Below are 26,021 nucleotides of genomic sequence, written 5' to 3'. Positions count from 1 at the left end.
CGAATCAAGATAAGACTAGTAACGGCAAGCATATTGAACAAAATCAACGCCCACAACTACTTTGTGTTCTACTCGTGCATAGAAACTACGCATAGACCTAGCTCATGATGCCACTGTTGGGGAACGTAGCAGAAATTCAAAATTTTCCTACATATCACCAAGATCTATCTATGGAGAGACTATCAACGAGGGGAAGGAGAGTGCATCTACATACCCTTGTAGATCGCTAAGCGGAAGCGTTCAAGTGAACGGGGTTGATGGAGTCGTACTCGTCGTGATTCAAATCACCGATGATCAAGTGCCGAACGCACGGCACCTCCGTGTTCAACACACGTACAGCCCGGTGACGTCTCCCACGCCTTGATCCAGCAAGGAGAGAGGGAGAGGTTGAGGAAGACTCCATCCAGCAGCAGCACAACGGCGTGGTGGTGGTGGAGGAGCGTGGCAATCCTGCAGGGCTTCGCCAAGCACCACGGGAGAGGAGAAGAACTTGGGAGAGAGGGAGGGCTGTACCAAAGGCAAAAGTTGTCTCAAGAGGCCCTCCTACCCTCACTATATATAGGGATCCCAAGGGGGGGGGTGCGCCAGCCCTAGGAGATCCAATCTCCTAGGGGGCGGCGGCCAGGGGAGGTTTCCCTCCCCCCCAAGGCACCTAGGAGGTGCCTTCCCTCCTTGGGACTCTTCCTTAGGGTTTCCCCCTTCACCCTAGGCGCATGGGCCATAAGGGAAGTGGCGCCCCAGCCCACTTTGGGCTAGATCCCTTCCCACTTCAGCCCATGGGACCCTCCGGGATAGGTGGCCCCACCCGGTGGGCCCCCGGGACCCTTCCGGTGGTCCCGGTACAATACCGATGACCCCGAAACTTGTCCCGATGGCCGAAATAGGACTTCATATATATAAATCTTTACCTCCGGACCATTCCGGAACTCCTCGTGACGTCCGGGATCTCATCCGGGACTCCGAACAACATTCGGTAACCACATACAAGCTTCCTTTATAACCCTAGCGTCATCGAACCTTAAGTGTGTAGACCCTACGGGTTCGGGAGACATGCAGACATGACCGAGATGTTCTCCGGTCAATAACCAACAGCGGGATCTGGATACCCATGTTGGCTCCCACATGTTCCATGATGATCTCATCGGATGAACCACGATGTCAAGGACTCAATCAATCCCGTATACAATTCCCTTTGTCTAGCGGTATTTTACTTGCCCGAGATTCGATCGTCGGTATCCCTATACCTTGTTCAATCTCGTTACCGGCAAGTCTCTTTACTCGTTCCGTAACACATCATCCCGTGATCAACTCCTTGGTCACATTGCGCATATGATGATGTCCTACCGAGTGGGCCCAGAGATACCTCTCCGCTTACACGGAGTGACAAATCCCAGTCTCGATTCGTGCCAACCCAACAGACACTTTCGGAGATACCTGTAGTGCACCTTTATAGTCACCCAGTTACGTTGTGACGTTTGATACACCCAAAGCACTCCTACGGTATCCGGGAGTTGCACAATCTCATGGTCTAAGGAAATGATACTTGACATTAGAAAAGCTTTAGCATACGAACTACACGATCTTTGTGCTAGGCTTAGGATTGGGTCTTGTCCATCACATCATTCTCCTAATGATGTGATCCCGTTATCAACGACATCCAATGTCCATGGTTAGGAAATCGTAACCATCTATTGATCAACGAGCTAGTCAACTAGAGGCTTACTAGGGACATGGTGTTGACTATGTATCCACACATGTATCTGAGTTTCCTATCAATACAATTATAGCATGGATAATAAACGATTATCATGAACAAGGAAATATAATAATAACCAATTTATTATTGCCTCTAGGGCATATTTCCAACATGATCTTCTACACCAAGTTAGCAGTACACACATTATGTGTGTATGCTTTGCTTGACGATCATTTCTAGCAACATTGTTCAGTAATCTCTTTAGCATCATTATGTGAAATGAATTTATCTCATAAGAAGATTACAAAACAGGTGAAAGGTGGACCTAGTACTTATGTTTAATATGAAGCTCGAGTAGCCTTGGTTTACAGCTTAGAAAAGTTGTCCGTCAGCATGCTAGATCATTTTATTGCATTTATCAAGAATGTTTCTGAATATGGACATCTTTCCTGAGCTGTAGGATGGAGGATCGTGAGAGTACTGGTTCACCAAAAACTTGTAGGAAGTAGAAGCGTGGCCGTGCAAAGCTTCAGTATTTGGTGAAGATATCTGATACACGCAGCCCTGGTCTATTGCAATCTCAGCCCGCTTCGTCGAGATATGGATGCCTTTCTTTGTTGAAGAAGAAACGTTCTCGAGGTAATTTGATCATTGAACTCTTATGTTTTGTTAGAATCACTGAGGCATGCTATGCAATACCAGTACTCTTTTTGGAAATGGCAACTTGATTGTTGGTGACTATGTATAAGATGCAATGTTGAGTTGTTTGGTTTGGTACCCTACTGCTGCAAATCAAATCATTTCCAACTGCTCTATTTTTGTCTTTGAACACTCAGTATTGTTGTCTACACATGAGCTGGGAAATAAGGGTAAAATGTTTCCTGTGTGAGTTGCTGCCGTGCTGTACAATACCATCTTAGCTTTTTTGTGTAAACCAATCAGATCAAGTTTAGAGAAATCCTGATAGGGCAAAATGTTCTGGAAGAGTTACTTTGATCTTTTGACGAGTTGACCAAGTGGTGATTTGGAACCTTTCTGCTCTAGGACATAGCCTTAAAGCTATGGGCATACTATGCTATGCTCCGGCCATAGAGTCGACGATCTAGTGCTTGTGGTCTTTGATTGTGATGCTATGCTGTTGCTGTTAACATGTTCTTTCCTAGTGAGTAGTTGCCTTTCGTTAATGACGATGGTTCTGTCTTGCAAGTGAGGTGCAAGGGCCATTTTGTGTCCTTTTGCCCTGCAGTTTCCTCTCACTTTGGGATTGAACTCTAAACTACACTTCTGCATAGTCATAGTAGTATTTATCTTTTGCCCGTGAAATAAATTGAAGTTACTCAATTATATGTTGACAAAGGACAAATAAGTCGTTGCAACCCTGGAAAAGAACGGGAGCCCTACTAGTTGTTTACATGTTCATCTAGCATGATACATAGATACGGTAGGAGATCCGGAATGAGCATAGACAAATATTTTATTGCTCGTATTGTTAAAACATGTACCTTGTCATTAGATGACCAATAAAGGAGAAGAAATACACACCGGAATGTGCAAGTAATTAATGTTTGATTCTGAAATCTGTGCACTGATGTAATTTGTAGAGGAGCAAACACATCAAGCATTTGGTGTTTTTTGAGAGAGAATCAAGCATTTAGTTTTATTTGTTGCAAGGTCAAACTCTGTCAACTTGTAGGATTGGTATACTATTAGTTCATAGGGACAATTTATTCTGCTTATATAGATGTTCTTGATTTTATACAAAATAGGGTACTTAGATTCTTTCAGTGACATTTCTTGGTTGTAATTACATAGCCATTTTGAAACATTTTATTACATGAATGATGTTTAACTCCCACGCTGGACACAACTTTTGGAGGTTCATCTGCACCACAGGCAACGCCCGAACCTTTTCCTTGTGAAGAGGTACATGGTATTTGACTATCAGATCAATTTGTAGTGAAGGAATTCTTCTTATGTTGAGCTCAACTTTGAACTAGACCAGCATCAATTAATATGGATCGGAGGGAGTACAGTAGTTCCTAGTGGGGAAAGTCATTGCTTTTTCCTTCATTTTTAGAGTCAAGCTAGACCTCCAACATGAGGGTCTTAACCTTCTGGATAGGTTGAAGGAACAGACTCAAGCTTTACACTTTTGTCAGTGGAGCTCTGTGGTCTATAGACATTTGTCTTGTTTGGCATAATCCCTTGTGCAAGGGCGTGTCTGAACTCTGTAGTTGGTACTTCGGTAGTTTTTAATCCGAGTGGAAGAAAGAACTGTTTGACAACGGAGGAGCGAAGATTGATTCTTTGAGAGTTTAATGGAATGAACATATTGTTTCATTTTGACATTCTGTTTATTGTTTATTCCGAGGTCTGACTCATTCTGATAGCAGGATGAACGAAGAGGGGTACCACCAGCGCCGACGAGCCGGCTCGCCCTGAAGCTCATCGAGAGGATCCTGTCATCACTATTGAGGAGGGCGGTGGCCGTGCTGTGTTCAAAGTTGTAAGTGTGCTATCTTTTTACCTTGGGAGTTGAATCTCATCCAAAAAATATTTCCAGTTAAGATGTTTGATATTGTGATTTGGCGAAGTAAATTGGGTAGTTGGACCTTGGCAAGTGGTGGCAGGGGACTACCGGGCCAGGGAGTAGGTCCATGTTACTATCGCTGAAACTAACAATGCTGGCTCAACATGTACTGTCTTTGTATGTGATCGCTGCTCGATGTAGTTGAGTCTAGAAGAACAATCTGGATGCATCAATGCACTCTGTACTAGGAAGTAGGAAGCACATGCTAAATAGGTTATTTTTTAGCTGATACAAGGTTGCTCGGTAGAAGGTGGCTTGGGCTGAATTGAAATAACTGGAATATTGGAATCTTGAGTTAGCATTGCTTAAGTTCTCATTTACTGTTTCTATATTTTTAATGTTTCTTCTAGTTGTTTAAATGCAAAAAAAATCTATTTTGCTAACTCTGATTATCATCTTCTTGATTACATTTTCTATTGACGAAAATGTGTCATGGGGAATTTATAATAAACTTTGAAAAGGTGAAAACCCATGCTGAAGGTACACACCCTCCACGGGGTTTACTCAAGTTGTTTGGCATTGAAATTATACAATTGTTGTCATAGTTAAAACACTTCTCAATAGATCCACAACTGAAATTATTTATCTGTCTATGGCATGCCTGTCCATAAGAGCTTAAGGTCGGTTTGTTTCAGATGGACTGTGAGATTATCGTCTTGTTCTTATTCCTACCCTGTCCTGTTTTAATCCGTAAGATGTTTAGGTTGCCAAATTATTGCTCCATGACTTTTTAGGGGAAAATTATGTGTTGTAGTCACTGTATGAAGCTTAGATTCAACTCTAGCATTTTCCTGCTGCTGTGTTGGTTTCGACTAGAGCGCTGAACATGTTGTGCTTAGCTCTATAGGTTTAACATAAGTGACCGCCGTGTGGTGTGCGTGGGGGACAACATCACCAGCGACTCCGTTTGCCTATGCCAGCCATCAATCCAACGCCCCTCCGGTGGCTAGTTTTTCTACAACTACGACATAGGTAAGCTGTTGGTTCCTCTCCTCTCCTCTGTTCTCTCTCACTCTCTGTGTGCCCACATGACCATCGATGGTGGTAAACTTCATTACTGTGTAGCAGTACACCATGGATAATTTGTGGTTCCAAGATAATTCATTTGCTGTTGTTTTGGTCATGCACATATCAGTTTTCTACAAAGACTGCACTTGTCTTGTGTCAGTAGTGGTAAGCAATACATTAAATTTGGTGTGACATCTCATGCAACTAGACTGTAGACATCACTGCTGCTATCATCCAAAATAACTAGACCGCAAACTTCCTATTCTTGAAATATTACTCTCCATTGTTTTCTCAAAGACTTTTGGATTGAACTCTAAAATGCACTTCTGCATAGTCATAGTAGTATTTATCGTTTGCCAGTGAAATAAATTGACGTGTCTCAATTACATGTTGAAACAGGACAAATAAGTCGTTGCAACCCATGTTCATCTATCATGAGTGCATGATACATAGATACGTTAGCAGCGTGTTGTAAGAACATGTACTTTGCCATTAGATGACCGGTGAAGGAGAAGAAATACAGACAGGAATGTGCAAGTCATTAATGTTTGATTCTGAGATCCGTGCACTGATGTAATCTGTAGAGGAGCAAACACAATAATCATTTAATTTGATTAGTTGCAAGGTCAAACACTGTCAACTTGTAGGATGGTGCATTGCTAGTGATAGGGACAATTTATTATGTTTATATTAAGTTCTTGATTTTATATGAATGAGGGAACTTTACGTAGATTCTTCCAGTGCCATTTGTTGGTTGTAATTCCATAGACATTTTTGAACGTCTTGTTGCATGAATGATGTTTAACTCCCTTGCCGGTCAAAAGTAATGGAGGTACATCTGTACCGCTCCAACCTCCAATCCTTTTCCTTGTGAAGAGGTAGATGGTGTGACTATCATATCCATTTGTAGTCAAGGCATTCTTCTTATGTTGGGCATCAGGCTTCATTGCATTTTCTGATCTTTCATGCCTACCCTCTATATATCTTGCACGAATGTTGTGGTCTCTTGCCATCGAGGGATCTGCATATTGATTTCCTGTAGGAGATCCAAGGAATAGTTATGCTCCAGTTAATGTTTTGGAGCTGGCTTTCCCGTTCCGTTTCCAATTAGTGTCTTGCAAGATGAGATCTTCTACTTTAGTTTTGAGTTGTGAAAGTCATTGCTTTTTCCTTCAATTTCAATGTAGACCTCCAGCACAAAATATAATTGATATGTTCTGATACTTTTGTGTTACATTGAGGGTCTTAACCTTCTGGATTGGTTGAACGAATAGGCACAAGGTTTACACTTGCTTTTGTCGGTGGAGCTCTGGTCTATGGACATTTGCCTTTTTTGCCGGAATCCTGAGTGCACGGGCGTACCAAAACTTTGTAGTTGGTACTTGGTAGTGTTGAATCCGAGTGAAAAAAAGAATAGTTTGACATTGGGATTTTAGCTGGATCCTTTAAGAGTTTAATGACACAAACGTGTTGTTTCATTTTACCATTCTGGTTATTGTTTCTTCCGAGGTCTGAATCATTCTGATAGCAGGATGAGCGAAGTAGCCACCCAGCTGGCCTGCCCCGAAGCTCAACGAGAGAATCCTGTCGTCGCTGTGGAGGAGGGCGGTGACCGCACATCCACGACACGATCTTTAGATCGGTGAAGACTCCATTTCCTGTGGTTATCATCTAATAGGCCAAACAGGTTCATTTTTAGCTTATATACAAGGTTGTTTGGTAAAAGGTGGCTTGGGCTATGTCTGAATTTAAACAATTGGCGTTGGATCAATATTACAATTCTGGAGCCTGCGGTAGCATTTCGATGATTGCTACCAGTAAAATTGTCACTGTAACTTTTGACCCGTGGTTATCTCCAGAGCTGTCCCTTACTTTTACTATTATTATTTTTGACTTATGAATAGTCGCCGTAGTTTCTAGCCTTGAAAGCAAAAGTGAGGTGCATGTTCTGTGTGGCTCATGAAAACTGACAACAGAAGTGAATTCTTGTTATGTCGTGTACAGAAAATAAACAACATTATTAACAAATTTTTATATGTCCGCAGTGGATACATGTGAGAGCTGTTGTAGATTTCTGAAACATGTAAATAAGCACACAGCAGCAGTTTGTTCTAAAATAACATAGAAAATACTTATACAAATAGTTTTAGAGTAGATCCATCATGCCCAGCTGGCGATTTTCCATAATCTGGTGAAAATCTTCTGCTATGTGCTGCAGGACATTGACAGTGAGATAAACGAGCCGAAGCTCTCAGTGAACACACGTGGATGGTCGGCTGGTTCATCTGATCTCACTGACCAACTTCTCCTCGCGGAAGGACCATTTCTCCATTTGAGTTCCTCGACGACGCACTCCCTGGATGCATTGGCGGCTTCCACGGAGCAATGGGAGCTTTTGAAGGTAGTGGCGCGACTAGTCAATTGACAAATGCAAGGAATAGTGTGTATCCTGCAAGGAGCGATGAGCTATTAGAAAACTGCGATATTTTGAGCTCAAACCCATGAACCATCATATTGATCCATTGTACTGTGCCATGTTTTTGCCGCAGCAATTGAGGATCCTATGGAGTTCCGACGCGCAGCAGCAACTTTTTGAGGACCTCATGACCGAACTGACGAAGACAAAGCTTGTCCGGCATCGCTGAGCACTGGAGCTAGGCGTTTTGCAGTTTTTTTGCACCAGTTTTTCAAACCTGGAGTGTGTTAAGGAGGGAGTCTTTTGGTACAAACCTCTAGTGCTGGCTCTGGTGCCCTTTTTTGTTGTTGTTATGAGTCATCCCAATAGAGATTGAGCATCCAGTAGCCATCTGATGAGTTGTGGTAGCAATATATACTTTACGGAGGGAGTATTAGATAGCCAGAACATTTATGTTCAGTAAATGTGTGTATTTCTCCACTAGAAGATCATATTTTATCCTGAAAGAAAATCAGTTTGTGCAGCAGGCTGGGAGTTGAGGATGAGTACAAGCACCAGACTGAAGTTGTGCCACTCCTGGATGCCCTTCCTATCCCACAAGAGCCGTACGGCATGCAGCCTGGAGTATGTTAGATTTGCTTTTTCCTGTGAGTACCATCTTATTATCTTAATCTTAGTTCTATGCTTTTGTTGTATCTTACCATATTTTGCTTCTCCCATATGCGGTCCAACTAGCAAACGTCATGGAAACTGTGAATTTTATTGTAGTTGTACATCATTCTTTGGTTTGCCTATGTATGAAGTTCCAAACTGAAAGCTGCACCACACTGCACCATTCTTACGAGTTTGAGATTTTGTATCTTGGCCTGGCAGTTTCTCCATGCATATTCTGTTGCTGTGTTTTTTTGGGTTAGTCTTGGAGCTGGATACTTGATTCTGTTCAAGACATAGTTTCTTAGCTGAAATACGATGCTAAGTTGCATTTGGGGCCTGGCATTTTGGCTGTGTTGTGGGCATTGTGGACTAGTAGAAATGATGTGATATTTCAGCTCAAACCCATCAACCATCATACTGACCCTGCGCCATGTTTCTACTGCAGCAATTGGCTATCCTATGGAGTGTCAAGGCGCAGCAGAACCTCTTTGTGGCCCTCATCACCAAACTGGCAAAGACAAAGGAAAGCCCCACGGTTGGTCGGTGTCGCTAAGCACTAGAGTTGGGCCTTTTGCAGTTTCTTTTGCACCAGTTTTGCAACCATGTAGTGTTTGTTAGCAAGGGGGTCTTTTGGTGACGATGATCCTGTACAAACCTCTAGTGTTGGCTCTGGTGTCCTTTTTTATTGTTGCTTTGAGTCAACCCAATAGAGATTGAGCAACCAGTAGCCATCTTCTCAGGGCTCTGGATGAGTTATGGAAGCAATATGTTGCTGGAGCACCATGACATTTTGTTTCAAGGTTGCTTTACCTTGCTGTACAGGATTGTTGTAACTTTCAGAGCCGCAAAATGGTAGCAGCATTGTTATGGACATGTGGATAAATGTGACAGTGAATGTATGTTTAAGGTTGATGAGAAATATTGTTTGCTATGTGTTTGAAAGACGCAATAAAAACAAATGTTGATGATCGAAATTAATAAAAGACTTGTTGATCACGTATGTTTCTAGTTTGTCCTTTGATTGAGGTTCCATTCATGCCTATGGATATAATTCTTGTGAAATATAAGAGAAAAGACATTGGCCTGAACACTAGCAACATAAAAATTAATAAACTCAGAAATAATAGAGCCCTTTGTTTGAGGATCCATTCGTATGGATGGAAGGATTGATATGTTACCGGATCCAATTGCTTGTAGTGAACTCTAGCTAAGCTTGTGCTAGCTTCTTGTATAATTCTTGCGAAATATATAAGAGAAAAAAGATTGGCTTGAATGTTATTAGAAACATAGAAAAGAATAAACTGACAAACAAGCGAGCCCGTCTTTTTTCGACACACTCAAACAAACCTGAATAGATAGCTTGTTGTTTATCAAAAAAGAAAAGAATAGATAGCTTGTTGGCAGGTTTGGAACGTTTGCTATTAAAAATGAGAGGAAGTTGAAGAAGCGATTGTAAAAGCTGTGAGTGAGAAACCCGTGCCCCGTGATAATTGCATTGCCTTTCCTAGAAACATAAATGAACACATCATAATCATGGCATTTCATTAAAACGCCCTAGGGATGCCCATCAGGGGTCTGGATTGCGCCACCTCACTGATCCTCGGCCTCCTTGTTCCCTTCTCCTCACCATGCCTTGTTCTAAGTAGCTATGTCTCTATATATAGTAGAAAGAGTCCAGCATCCGCGTGCAGGGTGCGTGTGCGACTTGGACTTGGGGCTTGGGCGAAGGAGCGGAGAGGGCGAAGAAAAAGATGTGACCTTTGTGATTCCGCGCGGCGCTGTGACCCTGTGAGGATTGATTTTCGTCCTTGTGGATAGGTAGCAACATCGACCACGAAGGAAGGAAGGAAGGAAAGGAGGAAGGAAAAGCAGCTTGCCCTGGATGGGTTGGCGTCCGTCTTGGTCAGCGGCGACGTATGGATTCCAAGCGTGCGGTTGGTTCTCCCGGCGGCGTTCCGCGGCAAGGAAGGAAGGTACGTGGGAGGAGAGAAGAAATCAAGATGCGGTTGTCTTTAATTTAATATAGTATAATTTTTGCGGCGGTGCAAGGCGTGCATGCAGCCGTGGGTGGAGAGCCGGCCGGCGGCGACCTCGCCGGGAAGGACAAAGGCCATCACCGCCATGGCCGATTAGAGTGGATGCCGTCCGGCGTCCGTCCGGTGAGGAGGAGGAAGAAGAAAGAACAGAAGGCCGCGCTGAGTCACTCGGGGTCCTCGTCTCGTGACATGATTTGTGCCCGAGTCAACAAGACAAGTACGAATATGCGTGCGTTTCAGTGATTTTTTGTTTGAGAGAGAGAGAGAGAGACACGATGGTCAAGGGACGCGAGCCAGCCGACCGAGGGAATATCTTCCTTTTGGCCAAACGAAACGGCAGGAAGTCAATCAACAAACCCCCGTCTCTCTGCGAATCAACCTGTGGTTGAGTTGGTTAGGTGGACAGTGGTATCCCCAACCCATCAGGATTCAAATCCTGGTGCTCGCATTATTCCTGGAAATCTCAAGATGATATGCCGGCTCAGTCTCTCGGAGATGCTCATAGGGGTAGGGTGTGCGTGTGTGCGTTCATAGGGGTGAGTGTATGCGCGTGTATATGAGCGCTTGCGTTCATAGGGGATTAGCTCAGGCAGGTTCACGTACAGGATCGGAGTCTCAGGTTAGTTACACACATAGGAAATCAATCAAACTACAAGTTTAGACAGCTTTGCATGGCAAGCTACATGTGTGTATTTTGCTGCTGGCAAAAACGAACGAGAAGCTAGAAAACCAACAGTCGAGCACCATTTTCCCATCTTCCCTGCATCCTCTAGCTGTTGCAGTAGCTACCCCGGGCGCTCCAACTCTCCTTGAACAGTTTAAACCTTATCTAGTTGCATCTCCGAATCCAACAGCAGATGTCTCAGCTGGTGGAGAGACAAGCTCTCAAACAACTTCTTCCTCATGGTTCCTCATGATCCGTCGAAATCTTACATAGCAGATCGATACAACAATATGTCCACATCTTACATAGCCGATCGAACACTTGGACAAACAAACAACGACAGGCAAAACAGAGAAATAGATAGATATAAGTGGGCAGTGGGTATCCGTATCATACTTCATAACATTCACGCCTGAGCAATATCAAACATATATCCCTCTCACGGAATAACCTTGTTGCTTCGAAGAATAGCTGACCAAGCAATGGTAATCTCCACCTGAGATCCGTTGAGGTCACATATATGCTGACTTATGCCACAATACTGAGGCCTGAGCTTGACATGAGCTTGCGCGGCAATATCGCCAGACTCTGAGTAGGCTTGTATGACAACTTTCAGGGTTTCCTCCAATTCTTCGGAATACTGCCTCACAGGCTTTAGTTCAACGGAAACTACATGCCTTGACAGATCAAGGTATCCGTCTTCTTCGCCAATTGGCATATTCCCACCATCACAGTCATGAGAATTGAGCAACACAACCTGGGTTGACGGACGATCAATAACTTCCGTGACTATGCCTTGGCTATCCATGACTAGGACTTCGTCGGGTGGTGAGGAGCAAGCAACTCGGCCTCCATGAATGAAAGGGGTTGTACTGCCTTTAACAAAGCCACCAACACGCAAAAAAGTTGCTTGGACTGATTGACGGTATAGTTGTTGAAGGCTTAACTCTGTTGTGCAAAGACAGTTCTTCAAGGTAAGAGCGTATAAACCATTATCGGTATGATAGCCACTGTACTGGCATCGTTTAGTGATCAACACTCTGTCTTCAGGCTCTGTTGGGCCTTTAAGTTTTAGTTGGACTTCGAGGTTAACAGGGTCCTTAGCCAAAATTGCACGAGTTGGGCCAGTCAAGCTCAAGAAGGGTTTCTGCAGGCATCATCATTACACATGCTTAATTGCAACCGAACCAATGGATCAACAAACTAAGACGTATGAGACGATGAGGAGATAAAAGCAAATTTAATACAACACGGCAGGCGCTTACATCTTGGGTGATCTCTTGGAAGTTCCCCCTTTCCCTCAAAAAGAGAATATTGCGTCTACGATCCACATTGTCTCGTGCGGCGACGACGCCGTACACTTTAAGTGGCCATTCCAGGAGTGGCCATTTCAGGTCCAAATCGATGTTGGCAATTTTGAAAGACAAGATCTGCAAGGTGGTCCCGTAGGTAGCAAGATGGTGTGGCATCTGTCTGGGCGTGCAGTGTGTAAAGTGCATGGGGCTCACTAGGGCTGCACAGTTTTGTCAACAAAAATAAGTTAGCGTACATCGATCCTAATAAACCATGAATCGGTACTTGCTACAAGGAAGGAGGGAATCTGCTGGTTGGCAATTAGAGAAGGAACAAACAAACACTGCTGTGTGATTAACTATATAGGAGTCAAGGAGTGTTGGCCATATCTTACTCATGAATTCAAAGTGTTCAACTAAAGATGTCAAGCCTTGACAGTAGCCCTCGAAGTCACTCACGTCGAACTCCATCTCCCTCCTTGCCTTCTCCTTATTATCCATCTTCTCATACTCCTGCCTGAACTTGAGCCTCTTCTCCCTCTCCTCTGAAGAAGTCAGCACCTTCTCATAAGGGTACTTGTGCCGGAAAGGGGCCAGTTCCGATTTGAGCTTGGACATGTCACGCCGCATATCAGCTAGCCGCTGTAAGATGCCGTCGATCCCCGACTGCAGCACCTTGTCTTCCTCATCTTTTGGCGTCTCCTTGGTGGTGGTGGTGCTGCTGCAGTTAAGTGGGGCTGATGGTATGATCCTGTAATTCATAAAAGCGACCATCTCTTCCATCTGCGCACAAGGTCCTTGATCTCCTGCTCGGAGACGATCGAGTTTGATTTGCCTAGGTCCATCTCCACCTCCCCCTCCCCCGGGGTCGTCTTGTTCTCGATCTGCTGATTTGATTTACCTGCGTTCATCTTGTCCTTCTGAAGCTCCTCGTGCACAACCTCGCCACACTTGAATTCGGTGATCTCATGCTCACCGCGTACCTCATCCGAATCCACCCGCTCACCGATCTTGCCGTCCCTGGCAGCCATGGCCTCAGTCTGATCCTCAGCGTCAATTGAACTCGTACCCGAACCGCCCAGCTTGTGGATTTTGGATGGCGGAGGGCTTACCGGACAAGGCCTCCCCGCCACCACGTCTCCCCCACCGCCGTCCGACGCCGTGGTTATTGTGGTGGTGGGGATGGGGGCGTTGACTGTTGAGATCGCTATACTCGCCGCCGCCTCAGGCCTTCTTTTTTAGCATCACCTGGCAGTAGTAGGATACGGCCCGGCCCAGAAGACCCGGCCGCATCCATCGGCTCCACTGGAGAGGATACTGATGGTTACTCAAAAAAAAACAAAAATGGAGGATACTGATGTCTCACAAAAAAAAACTAGAGGATTGTTCCGTCAAAAAAAAACTAGAGGTTAGTGAGTACTACTAACTAGTACTTTGCTCCCAACCTTCACTTTTTTTCTCTCAAAAGAAAATTTCACTTTTTATAACCACAGACAAATGGAAAGAGAAAGGAAGCCTCTAGGTTCCATCACCTTTTTTTACCCTCAAAAAAATACAAATACTAAAAAGAAACTTGTAGATTTTGCATCACGGCGATGATTTCGCTTCCTCTCTCCAACTCCTTTTAATGCAGGTCTTTGTTTCGACTTCGATTGGTTTTCCTCCACATCTAGATCACTCATGGGACATTTCAAGAGTTTTAGGGCCTGAGGTCAAAGAGAAATAAGCCCTTTATCTGGTGGCACGATCGGCTTTGCATCGTTCAATGTACTACAATGGCGTCGACTAAGGTTGATACATTGGTGTGTATGCTGATGTTATGTAAACATGGTGGCCACCGTGTGAGTTGTCGAGCGGTTCGTTGCTCCATAGGTTTGTCCTAACATAACTGGTTTTGACAGAAAATTGGTCATGTGGAGCTCGAACATTATGCAACATGATTCATAGATGCGGTCCATCAGATGATCGAGAACCGAGAAACTCGTCACAACTTCAAGATGATCCTCTTAAGTACATGTGGGCACTTCACAGTACTAATTGTTGTGCTTTTATCTTTTATTTGTAGTTTTACTTCATTTGGGTCATATGTTGTGTTTGAATTTGAATATTTGAATTTGGAAACATTGAGGAGACATCAGATCTGCCTTCTTGGCTTGAGGGCGTCAAGGGCATTGCACGCCTCCTCCCCCTTAATGGCAGTGGCGGATCAGGACGGAGAATGGGGCAGTGGCCACCATGCATGTTCACATGCACGACATCAGCATACACACAGGTATCATCCTTAGTCGAATCCATTGTAGCAAATCGAACGGTGCAAAGCCGGTCGTGCCATATAACCCGACTCTGCACTTTTTTATTTTTCATGTTTCCTGTTTTGATAAAGGGCCCCCTGTATTTCTATTACGCCTCAGGCCCTAAAACCTGCCCCTGGAATGATCTAGACGCGGAGAAAACCAGCGATGCTACAGGGACGGGTTTTTTTACGGATTGAAAGCTACGAACAGCGGTGTCATTATCTGTTTGGGAAGGGGGGGCACCTAAATTCAGGGAAAAGGAGTGAATTGCGAGATCACATAGTCCTGGCCATCTCCGGCCCGGCCCTGTTGACCCACCTAGGCCTGGCCCTAAAATCCAGGGCCTAGGCCCGATTTGGGCTTGCCCGTGGGCCGGGTTTGGGCCTGAGTTTTGAGCCCACCAGCAGGGCCTGGATGGGCTTGGGCTTGGCATATTGGCCTTTTAAGGAAGAGGCCCGGTCCACGGCCCTAAGCCCTAAGGCATGAACAGCCCTAGAGTTCGTACTAAAATAACACCATATGAAAACACATCAACCTGTTGGGGAACGTTGCAGAAAATTAAAAAAATTCTACGGTTTCACCAAGATCCATCTATGAGTTCATCTAAGCAACGAGTGAAGGGAGAGATGCATCTACATACCACTTTGTAGATCGCGAGCGGAAGCGTTCAAAAGAACGGGGTTGAGGTAGTCGTTCTCGTCGTGATCCTATCACCGGAGATCCTAGCGCCGAACGGACGGCACCTCCGCGTTCAACACACGTACGGTCAGCGTGACGTCTCCTCCGTCTTGATCCAGCAAGGGGGAAGGAGAGGTTGAGGAAGATGGCTCCAACAGCAGCACGACGGCGTGGTGGTGGTGGAGCAGCAGTACTCCGGCAGGCTTCGTCAAGCACGTGACGGAGGAGGAGAGGTGTTGGGGAGGGGAGGGGCTGCGCCTTGGATGTGTCCCGCAGCCCTCCCCTCGCCCCTCTATTTATAGGGGAAGGGAGAAGGGGGACCGGCCCCTCTAGATGAGATCTAGAGGGGGGGCGGCAGCCAAGGGGAGGAGGCTTGCCCCCCAAGCAAGGGGGGGCGCCCCCCTTTAGGGTTTCCCCCAACCCTAGGCGCATGGGCCCTAAGGGGGAGTGGCACCCCAGCCCACTTTGGGCTGGTTCCCTTCCTCATACAGCCCATAAGGCCCTCCGGGAGAGGTGGCCCCTCCCGGTGGACCCCCGGAACCCCTCCGGTGGCCCCGGTACAATACCGATATGCCCCCGTACCTTTCCGGTGACCGTATGACAACTTCCCATATATAAATCTTTACCTCCGGACTATTCTGGAACTCCTCATGACGTCCGGGAACTCATCCGGGACTCCGAACAACATTCGGTAATCACATATAAGCCTTCCTAATAACCCTAGCGTCACCGAACCTTAAGTGTGTAGACCCTACGGGTTCGGGAGATATGCAGACATGACCGAGACTCCTCTCCGGCCAATAACCAACAGCGGGATCTGGATACCCATGTTGGCTCCCACATACTCCTCGATGATCTCATCGGATGAACCACGATGTCGAGGATTCAATCAACCCCGTATACAATTCCCTTTGTCAATCGGTATGTTACTTGCCCGAGACTCGATCGTCGGTATCCCAATACCTCGTTCAGTCTCGTTACCGGCAAGTCACTTTACTCGTACCGTAATGCTTGATCCCGTGACCAAACACTTTGATTACATTGAGCTCATTATGATGATGCATTACCGAGTGGGCCCAGTGATACCTCTCCGTCATACGGAGTGACAAATCCCAGTCTCGATCCGTGTCAACCCAACAGACACTTTCGGAGATACCTGTAGTGCACCTTTATAGTCACCCAGTTACGTTATGACGTTTGGTACACCCAAAGCACTCCTACGGTATCCGGGAGTTACACGATCTCATGGTCAAAGGAAAAGATACTTGACATTGGAAAAAGCTCTAGCAAAACGAACTACACGATCTTGTGCTATGCTTAGAATTGGGTCTTGTCCATCACATCATTCTCCTAATGATGTGATCCCGTTATCAACGACATCCAATGTCCATAGTCAGGAAACCATGACTATCTGTTGATTAACGAGCTAGTCAACTAGAGGCTTACTAGGGACATATTATGGTCTATGTATTCACACGTGTATTACAATTTCCGGATAATACAATTATAGCATGAATAAAAGACAATTATCATGAACAAGGAAATATAATAATAATCCTTTTATTACTGCATCTAGGGCATATTTCCAACAGTCTCCCACTTGCACTAGAGTCAATAATCTAGTTACATTGTGATGAATCGAACACCCATAGATTTCTGGTGTTGATCATGTTTTGCTCGCGAGAGAGGTTTAGTCAACGGATCTGCGACATTCAGATCCGTGTGCACTTTGCAAATTTCTATGTCTCCATCTTGAACATTTTCACGAATGGAGTTGAAGCGACGCTTGATGTGCCTGGTCTTCTTGTGAAACCTGGGCTCCTTGGCGAGTGCAATAGCTCCAGTGTTGTCACAGAAGAGTTTGATCGGCCCCGACGCATTGGGTATGACTCCTAGGTCGGTGATGAACTCCTTCACCCAAATTGCTTCATGCGCTGCCTCCGAGGCTGCCATGTATTCCGCTTCACATGTAGATCCCGCCACGACGCTCTGCTTGCAGCTGCACCAGCTTACTGCTCCACCATTCAACATATACACGTATCCGGTTTGTGACTTAGAGTCATCCAGATCTGTGTCGAAGCTAGCGTCGACGTAACCCTTTACGACGAGCTCTTCGTCACCTCCATAAACAAGAAACATGTCCTTTGTCCTTTTCAGGTACTTCAGGATATTCTTGACCGCTGTCCAGTGTTCCTTGCCGGGATTACTTTGGTACCTTCCTACCAAACTTACGGCAAGGTTTACATCAGGTCTGGTACACAGCATGGCATACATAATAGATCCTATGGCTGAAGCATAGGGGATGACACTCATCTCTTCTTTATCTTTTGCTGTGGTCGGGCATTGAGCCGAGCTCAATCTCACACCTTGCAAAACAGGCAAGAACCCTTTCTTGGACTGATCCATTTTGAACTTCTTCAAAATCTTATCAAGGTATGTGCTTTGTGAAAGACCTATGAGGCGTCTCGATCTATCCCTATAGATCTTGATGCCTAATATATAAGCAGCTTCTCCAAGGTCCTTCATTGAAAAACTCTTATTCAAGTAGGCCTTAATACTGTCCAAAAGTTCTATATCATTTCCCATCAAAAGTATGTCATCTACATATAATATGAGAAATGCTACAGAGCTCCCACTCACTTTCTTGTAAACGCAGGCTTCTCCATAAGTCTGCATAAACCCAAACGCTTTGATCATCTCATCAAAGCGAATGTTCCAACTCCGAGACGCTTGCACCGGCCCATAAATGGATCGCTGGAGCTTGCATACCTTGTTAGGATTCTCAGGGTCGACAAAACCTTCTGGCTGCATCATATACAGTTCTTCCTTAAGATAGCCGTTAAGGAATGCCGTTTTGACGTCCATTTGCCATATCTCATAATCATAGTATGCGGCAATTGCTAACATGATTCGGACAGACTTTAGCTTCGCTACGGGAGAGAACGTCTCATCGTAGTCAACCCCTTGAACTTGCCGATAACCCTTGGCGACAAGTCGAGCTTTATAGATGGTAACATTACCATCCGCGTCCGTCTTTTTCTTAAAGATCCATTTGTTTTCTATCGCTTGCCGATCACCGGGCAAGTCTGTCAAAGTCCACACTTTGTTTTCAAACATGGATCCTATCTCGGATTTCATGGCTTCAAGCCATTTGTTGGAATCTAGGCCCGCCATCGCTTCTTCATAGTTCGAAGGTTCACCGTTGTCTAACAACATGATTTCCAGGACAGGGTTGCCGTACCACTCTGGTGCGGAACGTGTCCTTGTGGACCTACGAAGTTCAGTAGTAACTTGATCTGAAGTTTCATGATCATCATCATTAACCTCCTCTCTAAACGGTGGAGGCACCACAGAAACATTTTCTTGAGCTGCGCTACTCTCCGGTTCAATAGGTAATACTTCATCAAGTTCCACTTTCCTCCCACTTACTTCTTTCGAGAGAAATTCTTTCTCCAGAAAGGATCCGTTCTTGGCAACAAAGATCTTGCCTTCGGATCTTAGGTAGAAGGTATACCCAATGGTTTCCTTAGGGGTATCCTATGAAGACGCATTTTTCCGACTTGGGTTCGAGCTTTTCAGGTTGAAGTTTCTTGACATAAGCATCGCATCCCCAAACTTTTAGAAATGACAGCTTAGGTTTCTTCCCAAACCATAATTCATACGGTGTCGTCTCAATGGATTTAGACGGAGCCCTATTTAAAGTGAATGTAGCTGTCTCTAGAGCGTATCCCCAAAATGATAGCGGTAAATCGGCAAGAGACATCATAGACCGCACCATATCCAATAGAGTGCGATTACGACGCTCGGACACACTGTTACGCTGAGGTGTTCCAGGCGGCGTGAGTTGTGAAACGATTCCACATTTCCTTAAGTGTGTACCAATTTCGTGACTTAAATATTCTCCCCCACGATCTGATCGTAGGAACTTTATCTTTCGGTCACGTTGATTCTCTACCTCATTCTGAAATTCCTTGAACTTTTCAAAGGTCTCAGACTTGTGTTTCATTAAGTAGACATACCCATATCTACTCAAGTCATAAGTGAGAGTGAGAACATAACGATATCCTCCGCGAGCCTCAACGCTCATTGGACCGCACACATCAGTATGTATGATTTCCAACAAGTTGGTTGCTCGCTCCATTGTTCCGAAGAACGGAGTCTTAGTCATCTTGCCCATGAGGCATGGCTCGCATGTGTCAAACGATTCATAATCTAGAGACTCTAAAAGTCCATCAGCATGATGTTGGCCATATCATGTCACTATTTGATTACATGTGATGTTTATCATGTTTATACATCTTATTTGCTTAGAACGACGGTAGTAAATAAGATGATCCCTCATTAAAATTTCAAGAAGTGTTCTCCCCTAACTGTGCACCGTTGCTACAGTTCGTCGTTTCTAAGCACGCCGTGATGATCGGGTGTGATGGATTCTTACGTTCACATACAACGGGTGTTGACGAGCCTAGCATGTACAGACATGGCCTCGGAACACATGCAAACACTTAGGTTGACTTGACGAGCCTAGCATGTACAGACATGGCCTCGGAACACGGAAGACCGAAAGGTCGAGCATGAGTCGTATGGTAGATACGATCAACATGAAGATGTTCACCGACGTTGGCTAGTCCGTCTCACGTGATGATCGGACACGGCCTAGTTAACTCGGATCATGTAATCACTTAGATGACTAGAGGGATGTTTATCTGAGTGGGAGTTCATAAGATGAACTTAATTATCCTGAACATAGTCAAAAGGATTTTGCAAATTATGTCGTAGCTCACGCTATAGTTCTACTGTTTAGATATGTTCCTAGAGAAAATTAGTTGAAAGTAGATAGTAGCAATTATGCGGACTAGGTCCGTAGACTGAGGATTGTCCTCATTGCTTCTTAGAAGGCTTATGTCCTTAATGCACCGCTCAGTGTGCTGAACCTCGAACGTTGTCTGTGGATGTTGAGAACATCTGACATACACATTTTGATAACTACGTGATAGTTCGGTTAAACGGTTTAGAGTTGAGGCACCGAAGACGGTTTTGAAACGTCGAAAAACATATGAGATGTTTTGAGGACTGAAATTGGGATTTCAGGCTCGTGCCCACGTCAAGAGGTATAAGACCTCCGACGATTTTCTTGGCCTGCAAACTAAGGAGAAAAGCTCAATTGTTGTGCTTGTGCTCAGATTGTCTGAGTACAACAATCGCTTGAATCAAGTGGGAGTTGATCTTCCAGATGAAATAGTGATGGTTCTCCGAAGTCATTACCACCAAGCTGCTAGAGCTTCGTGATGAACTATGATATGTCAGGGACATATATGATGATCCTTGAGATATTCGCGATGTTTGACTCCGCGAAAGTAGAAATCAAAAGGGAGCATCAATCGTTGATGGTTACTGAAACCACTAGTTTCTAGAAGGGCAAGGGCAAGAAGGGATACTTCATGAAACGGCAAATCAGCTGCTGCTCTAGTGATGAAACCCAAGGTTGAACCCAAACCCGAGACTAAGTGCTTCTGTAATAAGGGGAACAACCACTGGAGCAGAATTACCCTAGATACTTGGTAGATTAGAAGGCTGGCAAGGTCGATAGAAGTATATTGGATATACATTGTGTTGATGTGTACTTTACTAGTACTCCTAGTAGCACCAGGGTATTAGATACCGGTTCGGTTGCTAAGTGTTAGTAACTCGAAATAAAAGCTACGGAATAAACGGAGACTAGCTAAAGGTGAGCTGATGATATGTGTTGGAAGTGTTTCCAATGTTGATATAATCAAATATCGTACGCTCCTTCTACCATCGAGATTGGTGTTTGTGTTGAGCATAGACATGATTGGATTATGTCTATCGCAATACGGTTATTCATTTAAGGAGAATAATGGTTACTCTGTTTATTTGAATAATACCTTCAATGGTCTTACACCTAAAATGAATGGTTTATTGAATCTCGATCGTAGTGATACACATGTTCATGCCAAAAGATAGTAATGATAGTACCACCTACTTGTGGCACTGCCACGTAAGTCATATCGGTATAAAACGCATGAAGAAGCTCCATGTTGATGGATCTTTGGGCTCACTCGTTTTTGAAAAGTTTGGGACATGCGAACCATGTCTATTGGTATATATGCATGAAGAAACTCCATGCAAATGGACCGTTTTATAATCGCTTGATTTTGAATCACTTGAGACATGCAAATCATACCACATGGGCAAGATGACTGAAAGCCTCGTTTTCAGTAAAATGGAACTAGAAAGCAACTTGTTGGAAGTAATACATTTTGATGTGTGCAATCCAATGAGTGCTGAGGCATGTAGTGGATATCGTTATGTTTTACTTCACAGATGATTTGAGTAGATGTTGAGTATATTTACAAGATGAATCACGAGTCTGAATTATTGAAAGGTTCAAGTAATTTCAGTGTGAAGTTGAAAGATCGTCGTGATAAGAGGATAAAAATATCTATGATATGATCATAGAGATGAATATCTGAATTACGAGTTTGGCATAGAATTAAGACATTGTGGAAATTGTTTCACAACTGATACAGCCTGGAACACCATAGTGTGATGGTGTGTCCGAACATCATAACTGCACCCTATTGGATATGATGCATACCATGATGTTTCTTATCGAATTTCCACGATAGTTTATGGGTTAGGCATTAGAGACAACCACATTCACTTTAAATAGGGCACCACGTAATTCCGATGAGATGACACCGTATGAACTATGGTTTAGAGAAACTTAAGCTGTCATTTCTTAAAAGTTTGGGGCTGCGACGCTTATGTGAAAAATTTTCAGGCTGATAAGCTCAAACCCAAAGCGGATAAATGCATCTTCATAGGACACCCAAAATAGTTGGGTATACCTCCTGTCTCAGATCCGAAAGCAATAAGGGATTGTTTCTAGAATCGGGTCCTTTCTCGAGGAAAAGTTTCTCTCGAAAGAATTGAGTGGGAGGATGGTGGAGACTTGATGAGGTTATTAAACCGTCACTTCAACTAGTGTATAGCAGGGCACAAAGAGTTGTTCCTGTGGCACCTACACCAATTGAAGTGGAAGCTTATGATATTGATCATGAAACTTCAGATCAAGTCACTATCAAACCTCGTGGGATGACAAGGATGCATACTACTTCAGAGTGATACGTAATCCTGTCTTGGAAGTCATGTTGCTAGACAACAATGAACCTACGAGCTATGGAGAAGCGATGGTGGGCCTGGATTCCGATAAATGGCTTGAGGCCATATAATCCGAGAGAGGATCCATGTATGAAAACAAAGTGTAGACTTTGGCAGAATGGCTCGATGGTCGTAAGGCTGTTGAGTACAGATGGATTTTAAAAGGAAGACGGACAATGATGGTAAATGTCACCATTAAGAAAGCTCGACCTGTCGTTAAGATGTTTTCTGACAAGTTCAAGGAGTTGACTACGGTGAGATTTTCTCACTCGTAGCGATGCTAAGAGTCTGTTAGAATTATATTAGCGATTACTGCATTATTTATGAAATCTTGCAGATAGGATGTCAAAACATTGTTTCCTCGACGATTTTCTTGAGGAAAGGTTGTATGTGATACAACCGGAAGGTTTTGTCAATCCTGAAAGATGCTAATAAGTATGCAAAGCTCCAGCAATCCTTCTGAGGACTGGAGTAAGCATCTCGGAGTTGGAATGTATGCTTTGATGAGATGATCAAATATTTTGGGTGTATACAAAGTTTATGAGAAACTGGTATTTCCAAAGAAGTGAGTGGGAGCACTATAGAATTTCTGATGAGTATATGTTGTTGATCAGAAATGATGTAGAGTTTCTGGAAAGCATATAGGGTTATTGGGAAAGTGTTTTTCAATGGAAAGCCTGGATTAAGCTACTTGAGCATTGAGCATCAAGATCTATAAGGATAGATCAAAACGCTTAATAGTACTTTCAAATGAGCACATGCCTTGACGTGATCTTGAAGGTGTTCAAGATGGATCAGTCAAAGAAGGAGTTCTTGCCTGAGTTATAAGGTATGAAGTTAAGACTTAAAGCTCGACCACGGCAGAATAGAGAGAAAAGACGAAGGTCGTCCCCTATGCTTAAGACGTAGGCTCTACAGTATGCTATGCTGTGTACCGCACCTGAAGTGTGCCTTGCCATGAGTCAGTCAAGGGGTACAAGAGTGATCCATGAATGGATCACAGGACAGCAGTCAAAGTTATCCTTAGTAACTAGTGGACTAAGGAATTTTCTCGGTTACGGAGGTGGTAAAAGAGTTCGTCGTAAAGGGTTACGTCGATGCAAGCTTTACACCTATCCGGATAGCTCTGAGTAGAGATACCGGATACATATAATGGAGCAACAATTTAGAATAGCTCCAAGTAGAACAGTTATTTGGATTAGCTCCAAATAGAGCGTGGTAGCTACATCTAGGAGATGACATAGAGATTTGTAAAGCACACACGGATCTGAAAGGTTCGGACCCGTTGACTAAAACCTCTCTCACAAGCAACATGATCAAACCTAAAACTCATTGAGTGTTAATCACATAGTGATGTGAACTAGACTACTGACTCTAGTAAACTCTTGGGTGTTAGTCACATGGTGATGTGACCTGTGAGTGTTAATCACATGGCGATGTGAACTAGATTATTGACTCTAGTGCAAGTGGGAGACTGTTGGAAATATGCCCTAGAGGCAATAATAAATTGGTTATTATTATATTTCCTTGTTCATGATAATCGTTTATTATCCATGCTATAATTGTATTGATAGGAAACTCAGATACATGTGTGGATACATAGACAACACCATGTCCCTAGTAAGCCTCTAGTTGACTAGCTCGTTGATCAATAGATGATTACGGTTTCCTGACCATGGACATTGGATGTCATTGATAACGGGATCACATCATTAGGAGAATGATGTGATGGACAAGACCCAATCCTAAGCCTAGCACAAAGGTCGTGTAGTTCGTATGCTAAAGCTTTTCTAATGTCAAGTATCATTTCCTTAGACCATGAGATTGTGCAACTCCCGGATACCGTAGGAGTGCTTTGGGTGTATCAAACGTCACAACGTAACTGGGTGACTATAAAGGTGCATTACAGGTATCTCCGAAAGTGTCTGTTGGGTTGGCACGAATCGAGACTGGGATTTGTCACTCCGTGTAAGCGGAGAGGTATCTCTGGGCCCACTCGGTAGGACATCATCATATGCGCAATGTGACCAAGGAGTTGATCACAGGATGATGTGTTACGGAACGAGTAAAGAGACTTGCCGGTAACGAGATTGAACTAGGTATTGGATACCGACGATCGAATCTCGGGCAAGTAACACACCGATAGACAAAGGGAATTGTATACGGGATTGATTAAGTCCTTGACATCGTGGTTCATCCGATGAGATCATCGTGGAACATGTGGGAGCCATCATGGGTATCCAGATCCCGCTGTTGGTTATTGACCGGAGAACGTCTCGGTCATGTCTGCATGTCTCCCGAACCCGTAGGGTCTACACACTTAAGGTTCGGTGACGCTAGGGTTATAGAGATATTAGTATGCGGTAACCCGAAAGTTGTTCGGAGTCCCAGATGAGATCCCGGACATCACGAGGAGTTCCGGAATGGTCCGGAGGTAAAGAATTATATATAGGAAGTGTTGTTTCGGCCATCGGGACAAGTTTCGGGGTTATCGGTATTGTACCGGGACCACCGGAAGGGTCCCGGGGGTCCACCGGGTGGGGCCACCTGCCCCAGGGGGCCACATGGGCTGTAGGGGGTGTGCCTTGGCCTATATGGGCCAAGGGCACCAGCCCCAAGAGGCCCATGCGCCAAGAGATGGGAAAAAGAGGAGAGTCCTAAAAGGGGAAGGCACCTCCGAGGTGCCTTGGGGAGGATGGACTCCTCCCCACCCTTGGCCGCACCCTTCCTTGGAGGAAGGGGCAAGGGCTGCGCCTCCCCCTCTCCCTTGGCCCTATATATAGTGGGGAAAAAGGAGGAGCAAACCAATCTAAGGCCTGGCGCCTCCCTCTCCCTCCCGTGACACATCTCCTTCCTCCTGCAGCGCTTAGCGAAGCCCTGTTGGAATCCCGCTACTTCCACCACGCCGTCGTGCTGCTGGATCTCCATCAACCTCTCCCTCTCTCCTTGCTGGATCAAGGCATGGGAGACGTCACCGGGCTGTACGTGTGTTGAACGCGGAGGTGTCGTCCGTTCGGCGCTAGGATCATCGGGGATTTGAATCACGACGAGTACGACTCCATCGACCCCGTTCACTTGAACGCTTCCGCTTAAGCGATCTACAAGGGTATGTAGATGCACTCTCCTTCCCCTCGTTGCTAGTCTCTCCATAGATAGATCTTGGTGACACGTAGGAAAATTTTGAATTTCTGCTACGTTCCCCAACATCAGCGTGCCGTTCAGGTGACCAGCGCAATTATCCACCCAAAAGCGCCACCGGCGGGCCATGCAAAGATTCACGTCGATGCTGCTTGCCGAAAGGGACTAGGAGGCACAGCGGCAGCTGTTTGCCGGGATGAAACAGGAGCTTATCTGGGAAGCTCAGCCCTAGTGATTGCAGGCGTCGATGACCCGGAGATTCTGGAAACAATTGCTTGCAGGGAGGCGTTAGCATTGGCACAAGATCTTAATATTCAGAACCTGCTTGTAGCTTCAGACTCCAAGGGAGCAGTCGGAGCGATCAACAACA

The 26,021-nt window shown here is 44.8% G+C and overlaps 1 protein-coding gene across 1 annotated transcript; it reads right to left on the bottom strand.

Moving 5' to 3' along the window:
* Positions 1–11,503: 11,503 nt before the first annotated feature.
* Positions 11,504–13,541, bottom strand: LOC123056161 (uncharacterized). Its single transcript, XM_044479868.1, has 3 exons — positions 12,752–13,541; positions 12,330–12,577; positions 11,504–12,211 (listed from the first exon to the last, which is right to left on the bottom strand). The coding sequence occupies exons 1-3, from the start codon at positions 13,137–13,139 to the stop codon at positions 11,504–11,506; spliced, it is 1,344 nt and encodes a 447-aa protein (XP_044335803.1). The 5' UTR covers positions 13,140–13,541.
* Positions 13,542–26,021: the final 12,480 nt, after the last annotated feature.

This window comes from Triticum aestivum, chromosome 2D (assembly GCF_018294505.1).
Source record: "Triticum aestivum cultivar Chinese Spring chromosome 2D, IWGSC CS RefSeq v2.1, whole genome shotgun sequence".
In the NCBI taxonomy this organism is placed as follows: domain Eukaryota; kingdom Viridiplantae; phylum Streptophyta; class Magnoliopsida; order Poales; family Poaceae; genus Triticum; species Triticum aestivum.
This window is presented reverse-complemented; position numbering and strand designations above follow the sequence as displayed.